The following is a 22,505-nucleotide window of genomic DNA, read 5'->3' on the forward strand; positions in this document are numbered from 1 at the left end:
TGTCTAAGAAACAGCGTGTGGTTCGGGTGCCGGTTGAACGCATGTAAAAGGGAGGGTATATCCGTATTTCGCTGCTAGTGATGCAGTCCTTGGCCCGGTAGCTAAGGCTTCCCCGTTTCTCGCTCATTTGTGCTCCGATGGGCTTGTGACCTCTGCGGGGGTCAAGTGCAGGATGAGGGACATGGCCGACCAGGAGAAGGTTGTTTTTGGGAGATAGAGTAGGGTTGGTTTGGTGTTGTGCCTTCGCAGTTTAACTGTATCTTTACCCTATGATCCAACAAATGTAAACCCAAACTATATTCATCACTTGTTTCATCTACCTTATCACCATTTAAAAGTTTATAATATTTGACCCTGTTCTCCAGTCCTAACCCGTAGAGAGCGAGTTGTGCGACCGACGTAAGCCTTTCCACAGACACTAAATTGGAACAGATAAATGATGTTGTAACTCTGGCAGTTTCCAGGGCAATATAGTCCATGAGATATAGTAAATCTTAAAATGAACGATCTTACTATAGTCTGACTTGTTCAATGATATCAGATTCGATCAATTTAATTTACAAGAATTGCGGTCACCATTTTTGCGTGGGTCGCTTAATTTCCGTTTAATAAAATTTTGTTTGATAGTAGGAAGATTCACCTAGTTTGACACGTGATGTTAGCCCAGAGATCATCTCTTCATCTCCCTTCATTTTCAGCTTCTGTCCTTCTGATCCAACGGATCAAATCACGAATAGATCGTGTGGTATTAATGAGGATCGTATTGACATTGAATATGGAGGATCGATCTAGCGACCTCCAAAGTCGATCTGAGAAAGCTATAAAAAATGTGGATGATTTCATCAACTGAGACTCCTGGATTGAGAGCACAGATACGGATATAAGGGTTAGAAAGGGAAAAGCATGGGGTGCCCTACATATACTGAAGGATATTTGGAAATTCAAACTCTCAAAGATTAGATTTTTCATAGCGGCTTGTGACTTGTGAGTCAGTACTGCTGTACGGATCAGAAACCTGGACACTGACAAAGGCTCAAGAGAAAAGTTTGGACGGGACATACACAAAGATGCTGCGTATGGTGCTGGGTATCTCAGATCATGGAAGGACAACGTCAGCAATATAACTTTGTATGGTAGCCTACTAAGGCTGTCAAACAATTTACGGAGCAGGAGATTAAAAATGGCGGGACACTGCATCAGACATCCTGAGCTACTTGCCAGTGATTTAGTCTTATGGGAACCTATGCATGGTAGAGCACAGCAAGGCCGACCAAGACAAAGCTACTTGTCTATGTTACTGAAGGAAGTGGGGACAAACTCTAAAGAGGAACTGCGAACCCTGGTGCGGAACAGGGATATATGGAGGGGGATATCTGGCGTAGATCGGACTTAGTTCCGACATAGTAGTTGTAGTAGTAGTAGTCGTTCTTCTCACGTAAATTCTAGAAGCTCGAAAAGAGCGCCGCGCATTGGGATTGGCATGGCATGCCAGGTAATTACGATAGTAACTCCGAAGAAATGAACGAAGATCAAGAAAGTGCACAGATCATGCCATAATGTATACTTAGAATATTTAAATTTTATAATTTAAATATTTAACTTATGTCCGTTCAAATAAGGTCCGATAAGGTAAACATAAATATAATGTACCCATATTTAATTGTTCGTACCTTTTGTATGCAAGTAGCTAAAGTAAAACACGGTCACGTGACTAAAAAATGACGTCATTTATAGTATCGCAGACCATTTAGCTGAAATACAATTAAACTAAAACGACCCTTCAGAGTTCAGTCCACCTACCATTTGTCCGGTATTCAGTGCCCAAATTGTTCAGTCTACTAAATATAATAGAGTTCAGTATGAGGGGATCGTTTGATACTGCTTATATACTTAACTGCAATTCCCATTATTTACGACGAATTTCAGAGAAATTCCCTGTATATCTTATTCCTTAAATCATTATATATAATATATTATTGGGATTATTGTACGGGTAATCGCAATCTTTTACCTCTACGATAATTTCGCCCCAAAAAGTTAATTACGAACACAGCAGATTAATCTTGTGGTAACTGGTACTGGTAGTTTAAATTCACAAGCTAGATCGGCAAGACACGAGTCTTGAAGAATCAACTTGTAACTACCTAATTGTAATAAAATCCAAATTCCAAACCCATTACCACTTACCACTTTTCTACTTTTTTATTACTTTACAGTTTACTAGCTACAGTTATAACAACCCATCATTTTCTCTCTATGTTGCTTTACGGACATTTTTGTCGGAATATGTTCCATTAGTTCAATTTTCCCGTCCCCATTATTAATTTAATTCGAATTCAAATTCGTCTGTCTTATGGTTATTATAATGTATTTGGTATTTACTTAATACCTATATATAATACTTAACCTAGTTACATTGTAATGTATTAACCTATGTAATATTTAACGTAATATTTAACCTTATATTTACCTAGCTTGCTACTCTTTTAACTGGACTTTCAGCAAACCGCTCATTTGTGATAAATAAAAGCAACGTTTCATGGTTTTACGCTTACATTCGGGGAATATGAATCGAATTGCGTGTGTTGTAAAGTAGTATTGTTAGGTTCTCGGATAAATTAACTTTGTTTACGGCGGAATATGTAATATTAGGAGGCTTGCGTTTAAAGTATTTAGGAGCACTTTATTTGTGAAATGTTTGGTAGTAAAGGGACCGTTACACATTTCCGGGTAGTGCGACATTTCGTGTAATAGTTTAAACTGTTTAACAGTTGGTTTAGAATTTAGAAAGTTTTGGTTTGTATTTCATTTTACACGGGTTGACTGTATTTGGTTGACTGGCAAACCTGCTGTCAGACATACTGCCATATTGTAGTTGGCCGCGCTTGTGCACCTGACTTACAGCTAGGCCTGTGGTTGGTTCTCGCGACCACAGGATGACTGTCAGTGGAGTGCTCAGCGTCTAGACAGTGTCTAGACGCTGGTGCAGGCTGGCTGCGTTAGGCCGACACGCGTTGTGGCGTAACGTAAGTTTTGGGAGCATACCCGGAGAGCCGGATGTGGAGAGCTCACTTCTGAGTTGCCCCTTAATCACATTAAGGGATTCGAATTAACGGTAGCCAGTCTTACTGAGCACTACCAGCTGTGATTAGACACGTCGTGTGATCTATAATCACGTTAATCGATTTGAGCGAACACTTGGAGGTTTTTATCTGTTGACGTTCACTTTGTATTACTTTTCCCTTTTATTAATTATCCTTTTTAATATACTCGTTTCATTTCTACCTTACGGTACGCCCTGCCGTTCGTGCTTCGTGACTAGAGCTTGACTAGCATACACTAAATACTAAGGAACATAGCAGTCTACTACCTAATGAACAAATGTGTTTATCGTAACCCAGAGCTCATGAATAAGATCGTATCAGCCAGGCGTTACATTGACGACGGAGCAGGTTTGTTTGAGGGAACTACAGATGAGTTCAAAATTTGGATTGCAGATGTTAACAAAGCACTCCTCTCCCATGGCCTAATCATTGATGAATACCAAATAGAAGATCCTGGTAAACACGTATCTTTCCTTGACATAATGTTCACCGTCGATTCCTTAGGATCCCTCCAAACGGATTTGTTCATAAAACCAACAGACTCCCGTTCATATCTACATTTTAAAAGCTCCCACCCTAACCATATCTATTCCGGTATCGTGTACTCTCAATGCCTTAGACTCAGAAGGATCATCAACTGCCAAGAACGCCTGGAAGGACATCTCAACAACCTCAAAAAAGCCTTCCTTGCCGCATGTTACCCTAGAAAAATGATTGAGAACATCAGTAATAAGGTCCTCAACACAGCAAGATCACTGTCACGCAAAGTTCAGGCTCCGGATGACCAGACATCATTACATCTTCCAATCAGGGTCATATCTACTTATGGTAGTGATGATGATCTGGTGTCTGTGACTAAGAAGTATGAAGAACACCTCTCAAGAACGAGGAGTTTCAGTGAAAGTGACACTGCTGAAACATCCCAAGAGACCTCCTCAACATCCGCCAGGGGGGGGGGGGGGGTCCACGTTAAAAAAAGTTAAAAAAGTTAAACTAATTAATGTTAAATTTCAAAATTCAGGCTTAGAAAGTTAAACTTTTTTAACATAAATTCAAATTTGGGTTGAAATTGCAATGGAGTGAATATTCTAGACTAGTTTACTTTTAGGTCATGCGTTGGTATTTTTGTTCATTAGTCATTACATGTAGGAATATAGGAATGCCCATGACAAGAGTAAAACAGTCATATAACATAGGTACAACCGATAAATAATTGATACATTTGATAATTACAATAATAAATTATAATTCATAGAAATATAAACAGCTGATTCATAAATAATTTTAAAAAAACAACAGATTCCATTCACAGTGTCAACACTGAAAATAGGGCTATGATAATCTATATCATTAAATCTAGTGATACTAATCGTAATGAATTAATAACTGAATAAAATTCTAATGATGTTTCATAAAAGTTATCGCTTAAACAAAGAGTCACTGTGTCACGATATTATATTACAAAGTTAAAAAGAGTCACGTCTAATGATGTTTCAATGTAAAAGTTATCACTCAAACAATTTGTCAATATATTATATTACAAAATTAAAAAACAGTGTCAATGAAGTAAAAATTTTACAGGTGTTACTGTAATAACGTAAATAAAAGAACTTGAGGTTCTAATTTGAAGTTACTTATATCATTTAACCTGAATATAAAAGTCTATCATTAAAATGATTTTCACTATAGTGCAGCCCAGCAGCCGAGTCGTTCATATATTTTAGAACTTCACTTGTAATACGATTAACATCATACGGTTGAGGAATCTTCATTATATCACGACATACATCATTATTCAGTAATGAAAATAGATGTTCCTCAATAATCTCTTCCTCGGACATTCCTGATGTCCCAAGACTAGGGAGGCTACCTCTTATGGCCAAACAACTGGCTAAAAAAAGCACAAATCCTTCAGTACTGATCCTGAGATCGCTGAACTGTCACTTGAACGCAAGCAGCTGATGATTGCGAATATGCAGAACAAATTCCCGACCAACAGGAAGCATGTCAAGACCAACATCAACCAGCTAAGACGTAAGATTACAAAGAGACTCAGAGATATCAACAACCGCAGTGCTGACACACTCGTCGAAGAGGTAAACAACACAGACGACGCCCGGAGATACTTTGGAGCCTCTAAGATACTCGCCAAAGGATATGTTAGACCAGCTCTAACCGTCCACAACCCTGCTGGGAATATCGCAGGTACTAATGAGGAGAAAGCGAGGATTATTAAGGAGTACTTTGAAGCTGAGTTCAACGACGCTGATGAGCCTACCCTTCCTGCCTTCCTTGACCCCCCATCTAGCCTTAACAGTCCCATCACCGTTGCAGAGATAGAGAGAGCCATCAGTAAACTCAAGTCTGGTAAAGCAGTGGGTATTGATAAAGTTCCTGGCGAGGTCATGAAAGCCCTGAACAACCCCCTCCTTCATGAAGAGCTGGCTAATGTGTTCAACGAGTCTTTCGAGAAAAACATTCACATTGAAGCAATAGGAGCAGGCATCCTCACACCACTGGCTAAGCCTGGTAAAACTCGTGGCCCAGTTAAGTCGATACGACCATTGACCCTGCTGAATGTTTCTAGAAAGATCCTGTCACTGATAGTGCTAAACAGAATAGAGAGAGCTGTGGACAACTTCACCGGACCGTTCCAAGCTGCCTACAAAGCTGGCAGGAGCTGTGCCGACCTAGTTTGGGCACAGAGCATGCTCATATCTGTAGTAATGAAGAAGGAGTTTGAATGGAACAAAGTGAGTATCGACATGTCAGCTGCCTTCAATACCATCCGCAGAGGTACAACAATCAGACTACTAGAAGCTGCAGGATGCTCCAGAGACGACCTGAGGCTTGTACAATACCTCATGGCTAACACCACTCTAGTAGTCAGAGTGTGTTCTACTGACTCAGAGATGTTCTCTTTCAACATAGGAGCCTCCCAAGGAGACAGCACAGCTGGTAAATTGTTTACCCTCAATCTAGCTGGAGCTGTACTAGTGCACATAAGAGCAGTCCTCCCCTCAAGACCCAACCCTCCGATAGCCGATAACCACATGCCTCTTGAGTCCGGCTATTCAGACGATTTAGAGGAGATTGGTGAAGATATGAAGGAGTTACAGGATATCTTTCAGATCTCCAAGAATATTCTCAGTGAATGGAGTCTCTTTGTCAATGACACAAAGACAAAGTTTACCAGAGTGTATTTAGAAGAAGTTGGTGCCTGTGACGAGTGGGATAATGAACTAAGAGGAAAAGAGGAGTGGAGAAACGAGACGCTTCTTGGTACTAAGCTTGGATCAGAGCAGGATGTTACTAATAGAATAAATAAATCTAACTCAGTAACTCTGCCTTCTGGTCATTTGACAAGCTGTGGTGCCAGGGATCAGAGAGGAGTCAGATAACTGAGAAGAGAAAGATCAAACTCTACGACTCACTAGTAGTATCAGTGCTCCTGTACAACTGCTGCTGCTGGGCCGTACCTCAGCATATTCTAGAGTCTGTAGATGTTCTTCAGAGGAAGCACCTCAAGCGCATCCTACACATCTATTGGCCTAGCTCAATATCTAACAAGGCCCTCTACGCTCGTACCCAGACCAGGCCCCTTTCCGAGAGAGTGGAAAAGGCACGGTGGACAATGCTAGGTCATGTTCTACGCAGTGACAACGACACACCTGCCTACCAGTCTCTGTTATTTGCTACACTAGGATGTCAAACACTAAATGGACGAGTGGGTAGACACAGGACTAATTTGTATGATATTATTGTGAAAAAGGACCTATTTAAGAGACAAATTTATTTAAAAAATGAAGATGATTTTACCAACTTAGTGAACTTAGCAAGAGATAGAGTAGGATGGAGGAGTTTATTTACTTTGAGACATATTGAACGAATGAGTCTTCGTAAGCGTAAATAGGCCAGCACTTTGCTGAGCCTCTTTAGGTGCTCTTTTGTTTATAGATGTTATTATATTATATAACTGGCTAAATGGCTCTTTAGATTATGAGAGCATCTATGTTTTGAAACAGAACTTCGATCTGGTCTTTTCACTTTCACACACCCCAATAGGTTCTTTACCTGCTTTAAGACTTCAGGGACTTCATTTTCAATATCTTCCGCGCTATCAATTACATTTAGATATTTCTTTGAATCCTGATTATTTTTTATTTCATTCAAAGATCTATGCACAAGTTCCTCATCGTCACAACTTTTCAAATTGCTTGGACCTAGTGATCTAGTTAACTCTAGCATTACCGCAATGTGGGAAATAAAGGCAAAAGAATGCTTCCCTGTCACATTTGCATGGACATAATTAGTAGACAGCTTTCCTTGTATTTTTGGAATAGATTGAATAGTTTCCGATGACAAGATTGGTTTCACTCTAGCTATTGGGCATGGCTGATGCACAGTATTCTGCACCACATCATCCGTACTCTTTGTTCCATTCTGACATTCCGGGGTAGGTAAAATACTCATCATCCGACGACGTCTTTTCTTAGATTTTAGTCTTAATACCCGCTCCATGGATCGCACAATTGATAACGTAGGACACCTGGATTTTTTTCCTCCGAAAATATTGTATATATTCTGTAGGCAAGCTTCCTCTAAAGAACACCCAAGTCTGAATAAAACCCGTTGAATTGCTTTGGCCTTGATAATCTGGCCAGGTACCATGTCGTTACACTTCCACAATTCAATTTCAAAATTCGTCCTGACCGTGCATCTATCTTTAATCGTTTCGGCATCGAGCGCCTTTCTTCCGGATTTCTCCTTACAAAGTTTGTTTTTCGGCGTGGAAGTGCCATCTTCTGTGGCGAATCTTGTAGAAAGTTTGTTTAAAACAGTCTCTTTCTTCGCAATCACAGGCTTATCACCTTTTCCATCGTGTACTGGCAGTCTAATTGTACTCAGAGAACTTGTTGGAGGAGTATTTCTAGAGTTCAATTTGTCCCGATTTCCCTGCTGATTCTCATTCTTGATTGCAGTTCCACCTTCAATGAGTCGTGTAGACAACTTGTTAAGTGCTGTTTCCTTCTTTGAATTTAACACTTTCTTGCTGCTGTTTATCTTATCAACATCAATTGGTCGTCCAATTGTGAATTTAGAATTGTCTACTGTGGGAGTTCTCGTGGTTAAATCATCAGTGTTAGCCCGCAAATGCTCCTTCTTCTTCAGACCAGTCGATGAAGATTTATCCATAATCGTCAATTTGCTTTGCACCGTCGGTTTCTTAATCTTTGGAATCCTAAAAGTAGGGACAGCTCTCCTCTTGAATGAGTTGCTTGTTATTATCGCAGTAGTGATAACATCAGCAGATGATTCGTCTTCAGAATCATATTGAGTTCTAGGTTTTGATGAATCAGCAGCCCTTTTTGAAGTGTTGACAACAACTGATACGTCCTCAGTAGATGGTTCGGGTACAGTGATTACAGCTGGAGGAAGCTCCGGAGTATCAATACCTGATGATGTGTCCTCAGTAGATGGTTCGGGTACAGGGATTACAGCTACAGGAACCCTTCAAGCGAATGAGCGACTCTCCTGATGCCTTCGCTAAATTGCAACGTAAACATCTGTCGTATGTGAGACTTTCCATAACCCTTCCGCACTTACACCGCCAAGCCATATTCTTTTTTCGTATTATATGAATGATTATATTAGTAAATTATACAATTATGTGTATATATAGATACAAGGTGTTTTTTTTTGTAGAGTTATCAAATCAGTTACAACTACAGAAAACAATTGCAAGAGCGAGGTACTACTAGTACTAAAGGTCAACACTCATAATTGAGTTTAATTTGGGTAATTATGTTAAAATTTGAACCGATTAGTCAGCCAAAATCTGATTTTTAATTTATGTTAAAAAAGTTAAAAAAGTTAAAGTAATTAATGTTAAGTTCCAAAATCTCGATCTTAGAATTTAACTTTTTTAACGTGGACCCCCCCCCCCCCTCCGCCATGCCTAGGAAGACAATTTTCAGTTACACAAAGAAAACAGGGCCAAGCCTAAAATCTCGCCTCGTCAAATTGAAAGAACTTGCTTTAGGAGCTCAACATGGCCCAACCAGCAAATGCAATGTGCCAAGATGCAAATGTTGTGAACTTGTCAAAGGCACCCGTGAATTCAAAGTGAACGGCAAGAAGGTTAAAGCTTCCCCTGGAAACTGCCAGAGCTACAACATCATTTATCTGTTCCAATGTAGTGTCTGTGGAAAGGCTTACGTCGGTCGCACAACTCGATCTCTACGGGTTAGGACTGGAGAACATAGGGTCAAATATTATAAACTTTTAAATGGTGATAAGGTAGATGAAACAAGTGATGAATATAGTTTGGGTTTACATTTGTTGGATCATGGTTTTAGACAAAGGGAAGATTTTAACAAAATTTGTAATGTGTCAATTATTGATAATTCTAGTCCTAAAACTTTGGATATCCGTGAACATAAATAAATTCAACTACTCAAGACTTTAAAACCTTTGGGAATTAACACTATAAATCCTTTTGGCCTTCCTTTACTCCTAACATCTTAATTTTAACTTTATAACCGTTTTAAGAGTGTTCAGATTTTTAAAGGAATTTTGGGTTTTACTAACTTTTTACAATTTCTAGGGCTTATGTCACTGAAGATGACGCCTTGCAACATGTTTGACGATAGCCTGTAGATTGATAGTTTGATCTCAGTATTTACAACAATTCATCTAGTTTGATTGATTCAAAGGGAAACAAATTCCTCAAATACTAAGGAACTCCGTTTTCTATACGTGAAAGATTTTTCATTTTATTAGCTGCTCCGAAAAAGTATTAACAAAAAGGGGTAAGCTGCATATTTAAATATATTAAAATTTGACCAAAAACCCATATTTGGGTAGATGGACCGCTGCCAGTGTCTCTTTCCCAAACAAAAGTAAATGATATAAATTTGAATGATCGTCCGTAAATTCAAAATGAAAACAAATGTTAGGAAAATTCAAAGTGGCACTTAGATATGATAGATCAACCTCAGCCAGAGCACAAGACACATACCTTTGTTAACATACCGGATCAGGCGCCGATAATATAGCGCCCGAGACACATACCTTTGTTCTTAATCGGATCAGGCGCCGATAATATAAATGGATAATATATGTGTGCTTTGTCTAATATTTGTTCGAGAACTAGGTCTCCGAGTTCTCTATAACAAGTAAATAGTAATAACCACAGTATTATAAGTAAATAGTAATAACCACAGTATTGCATCATTTCAGCAGAAATAGGGGACAATAGGGGTATATTTTTCTGCTGAAATGATACAATAGGACTGAGAACGCAATAAATAGGCCTCTGGGCTACAAACGGATAAAACTCACTTTTCGCGTGTACAAACAGGCTGAACAGGCGACACAGCTGGCGCGGTGCCAATTGCTTTTTTCCCCGGTACTTTCCCGTGAATTTTGGCACAATCTCAATTTACCTACCTTACTCGGGAATATTATAGCGGGTTAATTTATGACTGGGAAAATTAATGACCGGGAAAAATATGGCGGAATTTTCCAAAACCCACCACTTTATCCCAGACATAATATTCCCGAGTAAGGTAACTCATAACCACATATGTATTTATATTGTACAGATTTCCTGCAATCAATCCGCAATCTAAGATTGTGGTAAATATTCAACGACAATATCGGGAAGTGACTTACAGATTCCGTTCAATTTTCACCGCTGAGTGCATTTTACTAAGTTATTCCAAGTTTGAAATATAAACCTAAATTATTTTTGATAAAATAAGCAACAACATAATACTCCATAAAAACAGCTCTCCTTTGCTAGTTAAACACTTCTTTAAGGGGGGGGGGGGGGGGGGGGGGGGGGGGTTCACCCTGATTTTTTTGTGAAACTTAGTTTCGAGATAGCAGTTGACCAACAAACTAGGACCGGTGACCGAACTTTTGAGGGGGTCCCGGACCCCAACCGCCAAACGGTGCCTGCGGGGCAGCCACGCCCATATTTGATCCAAATTAGGCCCAATTTAGCCAAATACCCTGAACATGCCCAAAACCCAGATTTTAGGTGCTCTACTTGTAGCTAGTGGTCCCCTGAACTCGTATATGAATTTTCATCAAGATTGGACAAAAAATGACTGAGTTATGAGCCAAAAACCATATGACCATATTTGGGCATACGCACCAAATTTGATCGATTTTGGCCCATAAATTGGTCAAATATCAATATTTTTGAATGAAACCAACTTTATATGGAAGATAAGCCTATACTACAGATTCTCTATGATTATCAGCTCAATATCTATCTAACTGTGGATTCTGTGTTCAAATAGTTGCAAAAAATGAACAAAATCGCCCATATCTCAGTTCGCGATATTTGCAAAACTGACTTCGCTCAAAACAATAGAACTCAATAGGGTTTCAATATTTTTTCATGAAATTTTCAGAATCGACGTAGAATCGCCTCATGACCTTAAGTTTTGTATTAGAATTTTGAGTTAGGCCTTTAAAAAAATTTGGCGGCCAAATTCTGAAAAATGCCCGGCAAATTTCAGAATTTGGCCGCCGAATTTTTTTAAAGGCCTAACTCAAAATTCTAATACAAAACTTTAGGTCATGAGGCGATTCTACGTTGATTCTGAAAATTTCATGAAAAAATATTGAAACCCTATTGAGTTCTATTGTTTTGAGCGAAGTCAGTTTTGCAAATATCGCGAACTGAGGTATGGGCGATTTTGTTCATTTTTTGCAACTATTTGAACTCAGAATCCACAGTTAGGTAGATATTGAGCTGATAATCATAGAGAATCTGTAGTATAGGCTTATCTTCCATATAAAGTTGGTTTCATTCAAAAATATTGATATTTGACCAATTTATGGGCCAAAATCGATCAAATTTGGTGCGTATGCCCAAATATGGTCATATGGTTTTTGGCTCATAACTCAGTCATTTTTTGTCCAATCTTGATGAAAATTCATATACGAGTTCAGGGGACTACTAGCTACAAGTAGAGCACCTAAAATCTGGGTTTTGGGCATGTTCAGGGTATTTGGCTAAATTGGGCCTAATTTGGACCAAATATGGGCGTGGCTGCCCCGCGGGCACCGTTTGGCGGTTGGGGTCCGGGACCCCCTCAAAAGTTCGGTCACCGGTCCTAGTTTGTTGGTCAACGGCTATCTCGAAACCAAGTTTCACAAAAAATTCAGGGTGAACCCCCAGCCTTAAATCGTGGGCGGTTTAAAAACGCAATATGTCTAAAAGTAAAAGGGGAGTTTAACTACCTTTGAGTAGCGCACCTTTTACAGTTTACACTGCTTGGCTACATGACCGTAATTTGTTCAATGCCAACCATGCTTTGCCGGAATTTTGCTAGACTATTCCATGGGGCTGGTCAAGGTGTTAGCTTTAAACGTAAGAGCGTTGTACTAAATAGTTATTATATTAGACACTCTACTCAAGCTCTAGAAACAGTTCACTTAAGGTTTAGTGGTTTTATATAGTTGCATTTAGTCGGACCATGCTTTCAATGAACATTGGACGACACCTTAATATCTTGGTATCCAATCATTGCCCTTAAAATGAAACATGACCTTAGTTCGACAAGGCAAGTATGTAACGTATTTTGTAATATGTTGAAGTATTTGGTAATATGTTGAAGTATTTGGTAATATGTTGAATATTTTATACATACCTTCGAGTACCTCCTTCATTAACCTCTCCCGGGCGGCACCCTCCCTCTGCCACTGATTCTCCCTCTTCTCCCACTGTCTGGCAGCTTCCTCCCGGTAAAGTGTCTCTAGTTCTGCTTCTCGGGCCCTCTCCAGCTGCAACTGTTCTTCAACCACCTAGTACGGTTGAGGTTATGATGTGGTGCACTATTTAAAGCAACATACGTTATGCGTATTCCATTTATAAAATCATTTAGTAATTTTATGTAGCTGTCGTAGAGAGTGTATTAATGAACTCACGCGGACTTTCTCGACAAATAATGGATTTACGTAAACGGCCGCATTTCAGCACTATATTAAGTTCACCTGTTTCATCCACTTAGCGTCCGCTTTAGCTTTTTCTCTCCGAGCAGTCATAACGTCCTGGACTTCTGTTTCTTTATCCGCCAAATTTCGTAATATCTTCAAATCCAGTTCCTGAGGGTTGTTCAATTTTATTTGTGCATGCAAATGTGACCAATTATATATGAGACAAGAGAAATTAAAATTCATTTGTTAACCAGCAATGTCGATAAAGCTTAACAGAATCCGGCAGAAAGGTTAAGCAGTCTCATGACCGCCAGTACATTTTACGCCGGAAAATTCCATCATTTATATAAATGAAAGGGTCACATACTTTCAGACAATTTAAAAATTGATTTACCAATTCCTCCTGGATCTGCCTCGACCTTCTCCGAAGAGCAGCCAGCGCTTGTGCCTTTAGCAGACGCCTAAATTGGGGAGCGCCGGTCAGTATGTGGCGGTTCAATAAAATGTAAACGATAAAACTTAAAGTTGTAACCTGGAAATGGCTGGGTTTAATCTATTCTCCCAACACTGGAACCAAACGTTTACGAAATACCTTAACCACTGTCTCTCTGTTACGGTCACCAGATTAAGTCATTTTGATTTACTGTGCAAACCATTTTGTTTTACTTCAGAGAAAGGATTTTATTTTACCGTTCTCACAATTTCGCAGTCAAGTTCAATGTCAGTTTTACAGTTTGCTTCCTGGTGTTTGATAGTGGTAGCCGTACAACCCACGTCAGAAGTTTGCTATGGAAAATGTTTTGCTTTCTATGATCCCTCGTATGACCCATCGGTCAGTATTTGAGTGTTTGTTTCTATTTTATTTGTATGTTATTTTATTTTATCATAAATTTAGCCTAAGGCCCGGGTCTGAACTAGCTTCAGTTCCATAAAAATTCTCACGAATGCTTTTTAATTACTCAGGCAGCCGAATAATTATAATTTCATCGCATGTTCTGATTCAGTCACCACGCCGCAAATGAATTAATGCTGACTGGTTGTAATTGCAACATCAGTCGAGGGTCAGACCCCCGAGAAAGATGCTCTCAAATTTCAGAGAAAGGTCCTACTTTAAAGCAATTATGTGGGCAGTACAGGTCACCTGTAGTCACTACAGGTGGTACCTGATAACTTGCTCACTGCCCCATTTAAATCTAAAGCTAGTAAAAAACCTAGAAGATGTTATATCCCTCCAAAAAATGAACCTAATTTAAAGATGAACAATCAGTTACACCGCAGATACTTCTCGATGCACTGGGGTATAACAACGGAGATAGAAGCATTCTTTGTCATGAGGACGCGAAGATGAATTGTACTGGAGATTCTAAATGCACCAACGCCAATCTCTAGTAATAAGAGAATTTTTAATCATTATTTAATATTTAGAATCATTACATAATTTCAAGTAATATTTCTAACGAGGCAAATGGTCTCCAATGTTGATATCTTAGCATCTGAAGATCTAAAACTTGATGTTAATTAACCATTCCAGCGTGTCAGTGGAGGGGAAGCACTGGGAGATGGGATCATTTCAATGTCAAAACAAAAGTGTTACAGCGGCCATCTTATGTAGTAGGCTCAAGGGAGGTTTGATTTATAGAAACTTTATAGTTTGTTACTTGTTGTCATACTACTATAATAATACTGGGATTTCTCCTATTTCATCTACATTCAGGGGTAGCATTTGGCTGTAACTGGGCGGCAACCGACACAATACTTCCGATCAAATGGTCAATGTAAAAATGGTCAATGTTAAAAATGTAAATTTGAGAAATCTATTGCGAAGTTAAACAACCACATACTTTACAGAAGCAGTGAGAGCAGGAATGAACGTTTACACCTGTGACGCAGAGTTTTGCTTCTCCAACCTGTGCAACACACGCTGGATGTCTTGGGAGAGTGGCTCCACATCTCCAAACCTTGCTTACATTCTCCTTACCATTAACTTTATCTTGCATTTGTTGTTATAAGGGATATCTTGTTGAACTATAGATTTTGGCGCTGAGCTCGAATGACCTCAATAATGAACAAGTTTGTTACTTTAGTTTGTTAAGTTGCAAGATATCTTACTTACAATTCAAAAGATTATATTTGTCTGACGGCCCCAACGTTAATGTGGCTCTTACTATGTGTTGGTTCAGCCGAATTAATTATTACTAGCAGGAACCCGTCTAAAGTGGTGCCAAGACTCAAGAGACTAAAATAATTATTACCTATTTAATTCGCGTTTTTGACACCACTTGGGGGTACAAATTTTGGGCACTAAAATTCTTATTCCTTGGCCAATTCTTTATTTTTTCATGCTGATTTGAAGGCCATTAGAGCATTTGAAACAGCATTTTACGGTTGTGACGGATATTTTTTGATGCGATAAAAACTGACTACCAAAGAACACTACTAGCTTCCTTCCTGTGACCACGGGCTTTCTAGTACATATATAAGGCAGACAATAACGACTAAAAATAGAAAACAACTGACCCGAATTGTATCTTTTCTCGTTTCTGTTCCATGTCACGTCGCATTTTTTCCTGTTTGAATTAAAGATTAAGTCAATTACTTAATTAACATTATAAATTCAATATTACTCCAAAACAAGATATGTATTTTAATCTGATCATGAACTTTCTAGAATAAGTTTTGATGAGATAAGCGCTGTATAAATCATGTAAAAATTCGATTAAATTATCAGATCCCGAATTTATTTTTTTGAACATTTCAAATATGATAATGATAATGTGATGCAACCCCATCGATACCCATGCCCATTTGACTAAAAGTGAAGGAATAAACGGGGAAAATTGCAATTAATTTTCGTTCAAAATGAAATAATAAATCTTTCGGATACCATATTCTATTGAGCTGAAATATAGCTGTACCCCACCTCATCCTCTTAAACATCATATTAACAGCGGAATTGTTTCAAGTTGGAGTGAAATTGTTTCAAGTTGGAGTAAGGAGTCAATGTGTTAATGGTAAATGTACACCTTGCAGTCGCCAGATTCTTTAATGCGAAATCCTCTCAATTGAGAACTGATACTCTTCGGTAACCTCACGCACGCCCAACGGTATTCGAATTATCCAATCCAACGTTATTTGTTATGTTTGCTAGCCTAGCAAGCTATATTAATTATAACGAGTGCAGCGTGCAGATTTCAAACCCGTAGCGCGCACGCGCGCGTCAAAACGAAAATAAAAACACTCGAAAAAGATGCATCGCGCGCTACGTAAAGTACGATATAAATCTTCAAAAATCTAAGATATACTAGCTTGCACATGTGACTGGTAAGAAATTGAATATAGGAAATGTAATGATAATATCGAATATCGTCTATTTCTATTTAGAACTCCAGCAATATTCAACAAGAACTCAGTGAATGCAGCAGTTAAGGTTACACGTACCGCAGCAGCTAATTCATCTTGTTGAAGGTACAGGTCTTCTTCTTGCGCTTTTAGAATTGCACTCTGAAGATAATTCGTGTCACTACAAAGCTATCAGTTATTTAGAATATATATTCGCATTTTATCCACACTATATTTACATTACACGTACAACGTGATATCGTTATCAGTGCAGTGTGTACAACACCAACTACACCGATCAATTGCCAATCTGCGAAACATTTAATTATTATTATCACTTCGAGATGGCCAGCATGAGAGTAGGCCTGGCCATCTCGAAGTGACAAAGCTATCAGTATAAAGAAATTATGAATACAATGTTTTATGGTAGCAATTAATTATAATGAGAATTTTCTTCATTTCTTTTCAACAAGTTTGCTTATATATATTATGCCTACAGGCAATTTCAATGAAAAATCAGTTTTAAAATAATTAGTGTACAAATAAATTTTTGTGATTAGCTTACAGATCGAGAAATTAACAGGATTGAAATTCACTTTAACTATGGAAAAATAATACAAAAAATGGACTCGCATAATATAAAAGGAGCAAAATGATTGATATTACTGCGATTTTCAATAATTATTTCCTCTCATTCTCAGCAAATTCATTGCCACTGACCTCTTTTTCCCTGAGTTTAAGTTTTTCCATCTGTTCTCTAAGAGCTCCTGCCTGCTGGGCGGCGTCTGCTCTGCGCTCCTCCTCTTGCTCCTTCCGTTCCAGCTGATATCTTATCTTAGCCCTCTCCTCCTCCATTATCTCCCTAGTAGTAGGATATTTAAAACATGCAACATTTATTATATTTATTCACATAATATAATTATTTGAGTGTACTACTGCGTCTGTTTACCTATCATATCGAAATACACGTGAAATATACTTAATGAGGTGTCTATTATTGTAGTTTAAAATAATAATTTCGGTTTTTTACTTACTCCAATTTTTCCTGCTTTTTCTCTTCTTGCCGCTGAAAGAATTCATGTTTTAAATAAATAATAATAATAAAATTTGGTAGCTTAAACACAAACTCTAAGCCCAGTGGATAAACCACAAAACTTATGCTCTATTGTGTGAAACAAAGATACTAGATCAAGATAACTATCAAGGAGTGTATGCATAGGACATAAAAAGTTTTGGAACGAAGATGACATGCTTATGAAGCGAGCTAACAGTCTAATTGCTAATAAGTTCAAAAAGATCATGACATTAGGTTGCATCCTAAACAGTTTAAGCAAATAACATAAAGTTATATTGTCAATTAATCGCTCATGCCATAACTTTTCTTAAACAGGTGAGTTTTTAATAATGTTTTGAACAGATCAACATCAGAACAAGTCTTAATTTCAATTGGTAGTTGGTTCCAGATTTTCGGAGCAACAGTCTGAAACGCTCTTGGGTGCGATCTTGTAGATCCGACAGGTAGGTGTAAGGAGGAAGTTCTTCTGCTACTCGAACTAACAAATGTTACTAGATCACACAGATATGCAGGAGCAACACCATTGACTGCTTTGAAAATCAGTAAACATAACTTAAACTCAATCCTTTCCTTCACCTTGAGCCAATGAAGGGATTTGAGCTTCTCCTCGACTGAGTCTCTCTTCTTTAATCCAAAAACCAGACGGCATGCTCGGTTCTGAATGTTCTGCAGCTGCGTAATTGAGGCTTGACTACAACCATAGTAAAGCGCATTGCAGTAGTCTAGCGATGAGATTACAATTGCTTGAGTCAGTGTTCCCATCTGTTTGGTTGTGAGGAATGTTTTCATCTTAGCAAGGTCTCTTAGTTTCAGAAAACACGATGTTTTAAGTTGCTTGATTTGCTCACCAAAGTTTAGTTGAGAGTCGAGACGAAATCCGAGGTTCTTTGCAACAGGTGACAGCCTGACACACGTCTCAGAGTTAACAAACACGCCCCCTATAGACAGCTGCTGGAGAACAAGCGGTGTCCCAAAAACAAGAATCTCAGTTTTTCCTGCATTGAGCTGTAGATAATGTTTTTTCATCCAGTCATTAATTTCTTGGAAACATTTGGGAACATCGTTGATAAGGACGGTGGGCTCCTCGTTTGGCTTGAAACTTTTATACAGCTGATGATCGTCGGCGTAACCCTGGATGGAGAAGTTCAAATCATGTGCTGCTGAGTACAAAGAGCGAATGTAGATGTTGAACAGGACCGGACCCAGCACAGAGCCCTGTGGGACTCCAAACTTAATCACTATTTCATAAGATTCCTCATTTCCAACTTTAATCGTTTGACATCTACCTGTGAGGAAGCTGCTGAACCATTTCCAAGCTGTCCCTGTTATTCCCAACTCATTTCTGAGGATGTTCAGTAGTTTGCAGTGGTCAACTGTATCAAAAGCTGCGCTGAGATCTAGGAGAAGAACAACAGTTGCCTTGCTTTCTGTAGATGCAATGAGCAGATCGTTAACAACTCTCACAAGCAGAGTCTCGGTGCTGTGTTTTGATTTGTATCCAGACTGCTGTGGGATGTTCAGGTTGTTGTTTTCTAGATGTTCATTTAGACGCCTGAGCACTACTCTTTCTATCAACTTGCCTACAAAACTAAGGTTAGATATTGGTCTGTAGTTCTTGAGATTATCACTATCTAATCCCTGGCCCTTGATCAGGGGTGTGATATGAGCTAGTTTAGCGCCATCAATACTGCCAGAAGATAATGAAGCATTTACTATGTCAACTAAGACGGGTAGTAGAACCTCAAGGTTTTCTTTAAAGATGTTAGCAGGTAGAGGGTCAATTGAAGAAGACTTGATCTCAGATGCCTTGATTATCTCCTCTAGTTCTTCTAGAGTAGTTGGAGAGAACTCAGCTAGTTTTTCTCCGCAGTAAGAGGGCGTTTGATCGTCAGACTCCACATGATCAAAGTTATTACGTATTGCCTTTATTTTCTCCTGAAAATATACGTTAAAGTTTTCGACTGTTTCCTTGAGAGACTCCGACGAAGGCAACACAATGCTTTTATCCCGATCAAGAAAGGTGTCCACAAAGCACGAAAATTTAATGAGATTTCAGTATAATATAAATCAAATGAATGTTAAGTAATATCTTTATTATAATCATATATAATTTTAACGATTTCGTTTATCTACTTTACTGAGAATAACTGTAGAACTAGAGGCATCTCGTATAAACAATCACCAGTAGCGGTGGGGCATCTTGAGTGATTGTCAGTTTTAATTCGCTTAAGTATGCAGCAAGTAATATTGGCGAATAACAGCCGGCTATTAGCCGGTCGACATTGTACCTATTCGCCGTGATATTTTTGTAAAGTATTTATTTCAGCATGTCTCAATCACTTTAACAGTTTGAGGAGAATTCAAAGTGACAATTGTAACAAGCCCATATAAAGTGTGTTTCAGAGTCCAGCACACAAGAGGGGACCACGTGACCTTTACAATATATAACCATTGAGATAAATGTTTGACCACATGATGCGATTTTCATAAAATTATGTATCAAGTATCAACCATTGTATCAATTATCAACCATTTTGTTTTAATGTGGTCAAACAGTAGACCGTTATAAATTTACCAAATACACACGCACATAATAAAATGTATTCGGCGTCTACAACTTCTTAGAGGCTCTAGCTCTATTTATATTGGCAAGGTAGTGTCACTAAGAAATAGTTCTCTCGCGAGTTGACCACAAGTTATAAAACTACAATTTACCGCTTACTAGTTGCAATTAAATGCGGGGCTGTGAAGTGTGAACATTATAAATCAAGGTAATAGAGTAATATAAGAACCTGTGAATTCTGAGCCCGCTGCGTTGTCCAGCCCTGTTGAACCTCCTGTTTCAACATGTTAGAGTTTAAATTTCTTAGTTCCGGTGCGTTTAGCCGGAGGTGCTGTTTCATCTTCTCGTCAGCAATCTGGGTAGGGGTTTCCATTTTAGTTAAAATACAAAAATCACTTACATCTATTATATGATATAACTTATCAACTAGTAGAAACAGCAAAGTAAAAAAAACATCACCAGGTTGAGATAATTGCTTTAGATAACAATTGTAATGTACCTTTTTTCTTTGGATTTCTTTCTGTTCTCTGAGATATGTGACACGGTCTGACATATCGCCCATAATTCCAGGATTTAATCTTGAATTTCTTAACTCCGACTGAAGTTAAAATTGGCTCGTTTACAATTCTGGTAGAGTGATAATGTCACGTGATATGGAATGGATTAGCCAGTTAAGGAATTCTTTATCTAATTTACTCATTTATCAATCACATTTTTGGATGATCAGATCGAATGTATCGTAAGTTTAACAGGTTCTGTCAGCAAAAATCGATTTAAAATTCCTCACATTCTTCATAAAATGAATAATCGGTTATGCACATTATCTCACCGCATCACACTTCCTGGTAACGATCTCAATACCACTGAACACACTGCTCACTGAACAAATTAGTTGTCAGAATAACTAGTTTTATTTAATTTAAAGTTGGAGTCTTCTTTAATGGGGCACTGCTCACGACAATTAAAAGCTTTGTTTAACAGTAAGAGTAGAAGAGAGAGAGAGTTATTGTCAAACACGATCAAGTTCCTTGTACAAAGTTCATTAACTCGCATCCAAATATGAGCAAATCTATTTGAACACACATATGACGTGAAAGCAAATTCCCTTTTTAACAGCTACGTTCATACTACAAATATATGCCCTCTACTCCCTTGCTACACGAATTGCTATTCACAAACACAATACACTTTCAACAAAAACTTGCTCACCATTTAGATCTAGTGAATATAATAGTCTCATGTCACACTTTCAGGCGGAGAAAAATAAAACCTTGTAGTGATGATATCATCAGTAGGTAAACGAGCAAATGAGTTGATGACAGATGTTCAGATGTTTGTCCCGCGTCCGTAAAAATATCTATTCACTTATTAAGCTATTATTCACTTCTTAAGGTATTAACACTGATCGTGAATCGTGTATAAATTTATGAAAACAAGAGATAGTTCTTAAATAATCTTAGATAGATGTGATTGAAATATAAGCGATTGATACGTCACAAAATATACGTAAAAACAGTAGCCACTAAGCATGTCCGTATGCTTTCGATCGAAAATAAGAAGTGGAATGAAAACTCGCATCATATTTCATTTAACAATACTGTTCTTCCACTTCTCAGTTACTCGTTTTATTTTTGTACCCCCTTTAAAAAAGCATACCTGATACAACATATTTTCATGTTGTAGTAATTCGGCCAAGGTACGTCGCCTCTCTGCTAGTTTCTCTCCTTTTGTGTCTGCCGTGTAGGATTCTCGGTAGGCATCAACACTGACAAAATAGATGTTAGTCTTGATTGAACTACAGTGTAACACTTTATCTCAAGATATCACTAAACGTAATCCAGCTTACGGGTAGTAACAAAACGCTTGCTGGTGTAAATTCTACACACAGGCAAGGTGTACAGTAGTTTGCCAAGGGGAAGGGGTCTAGAATGACGAAAACGTGGTTTACGTAATATAATGTGAAAAGTCCTCAGTGCTGGTCATATGCTGCACATAAACGTCATAAGTTTGTACGGTCAAATAACAGTTAGTATTCTTACGAAAACACTACGTCTCTCACCTTCGTTCCATGCAACGTGCTGAGTTCCACTGGCGTTGCTTTGAAGTGTCATTAGCAACTTTTACATAGTAATTCTGATCTTTCGTGGCTGGAGGTCTGCTAAAACGTTGCATATGTGGTAGAGCCATCTCAAACACCTACAAGGAACACTGCCATTTAAAATATGCAAGTAAGATACAATCTTTTTATTACATTGTATCTACTCATCAACCTCGATGAGTAGATACAATGTAATAAAAAGACAAGTTTGTAAAAATATAATATGTCGGCCTTGTAGAGAGATACATCCAGCAACACACTGGTAGCTTTATACTTCCATTGTCTGGATGTTGAATATTTCATTTATCCACAAGAATTACTACAGTGCGAATTAGCTCCATTACTACAATACATAATACAATGTCTTGT

General features: G+C 38.4%; 1 protein-coding gene across 1 annotated transcript in view; it reads right to left on the reverse strand.

The window, feature by feature from the left end:
* LOC134811459 (trichoplein keratin filament-binding protein-like) overlaps positions 1–22,228 on the reverse strand; it is a 36,897-nt gene extending 14,669 nt beyond the window's left edge. The window contains exons 1-11 of the mRNA XM_063818294.1: positions 22,098–22,228; positions 21,695–21,803; positions 20,538–20,636; positions 20,268–20,393; positions 17,435–17,466; positions 17,121–17,262; positions 16,500–16,562; positions 15,579–15,628; positions 13,456–13,522; positions 13,119–13,229; positions 12,776–12,929 (exon numbers count right to left, since the gene is read on the reverse strand). Coding sequence (XP_063674364.1) covers positions 12,776–12,929; positions 13,119–13,229; positions 13,456–13,522; positions 15,579–15,628; positions 16,500–16,562; positions 17,121–17,262; positions 17,435–17,466; positions 20,268–20,393; positions 20,538–20,636; positions 21,695–21,803; positions 22,098–22,225 — 1,081 coding nt within the window. The 5' untranslated portion in view covers positions 22,226–22,228. The remainder of the gene's footprint in view (positions 1–12,775; positions 12,930–13,118; positions 13,230–13,455; positions 13,523–15,578; positions 15,629–16,499; positions 16,563–17,120; positions 17,263–17,434; positions 17,467–20,267; positions 20,394–20,537; positions 20,637–21,694; positions 21,804–22,097) is intronic.
* Positions 22,229–22,505: the final 277 nt, after the last annotated feature.

This window comes from Bolinopsis microptera, chromosome 2 (assembly GCF_026151205.1).
Source record: "Bolinopsis microptera isolate Bmic1 chromosome 2, MBARI_Bmic_1.0, whole genome shotgun sequence".
In the NCBI taxonomy this organism is placed as follows: Eukaryota; Metazoa; Ctenophora; class Tentaculata; order Lobata; family Bolinopsidae; genus Bolinopsis; species Bolinopsis microptera.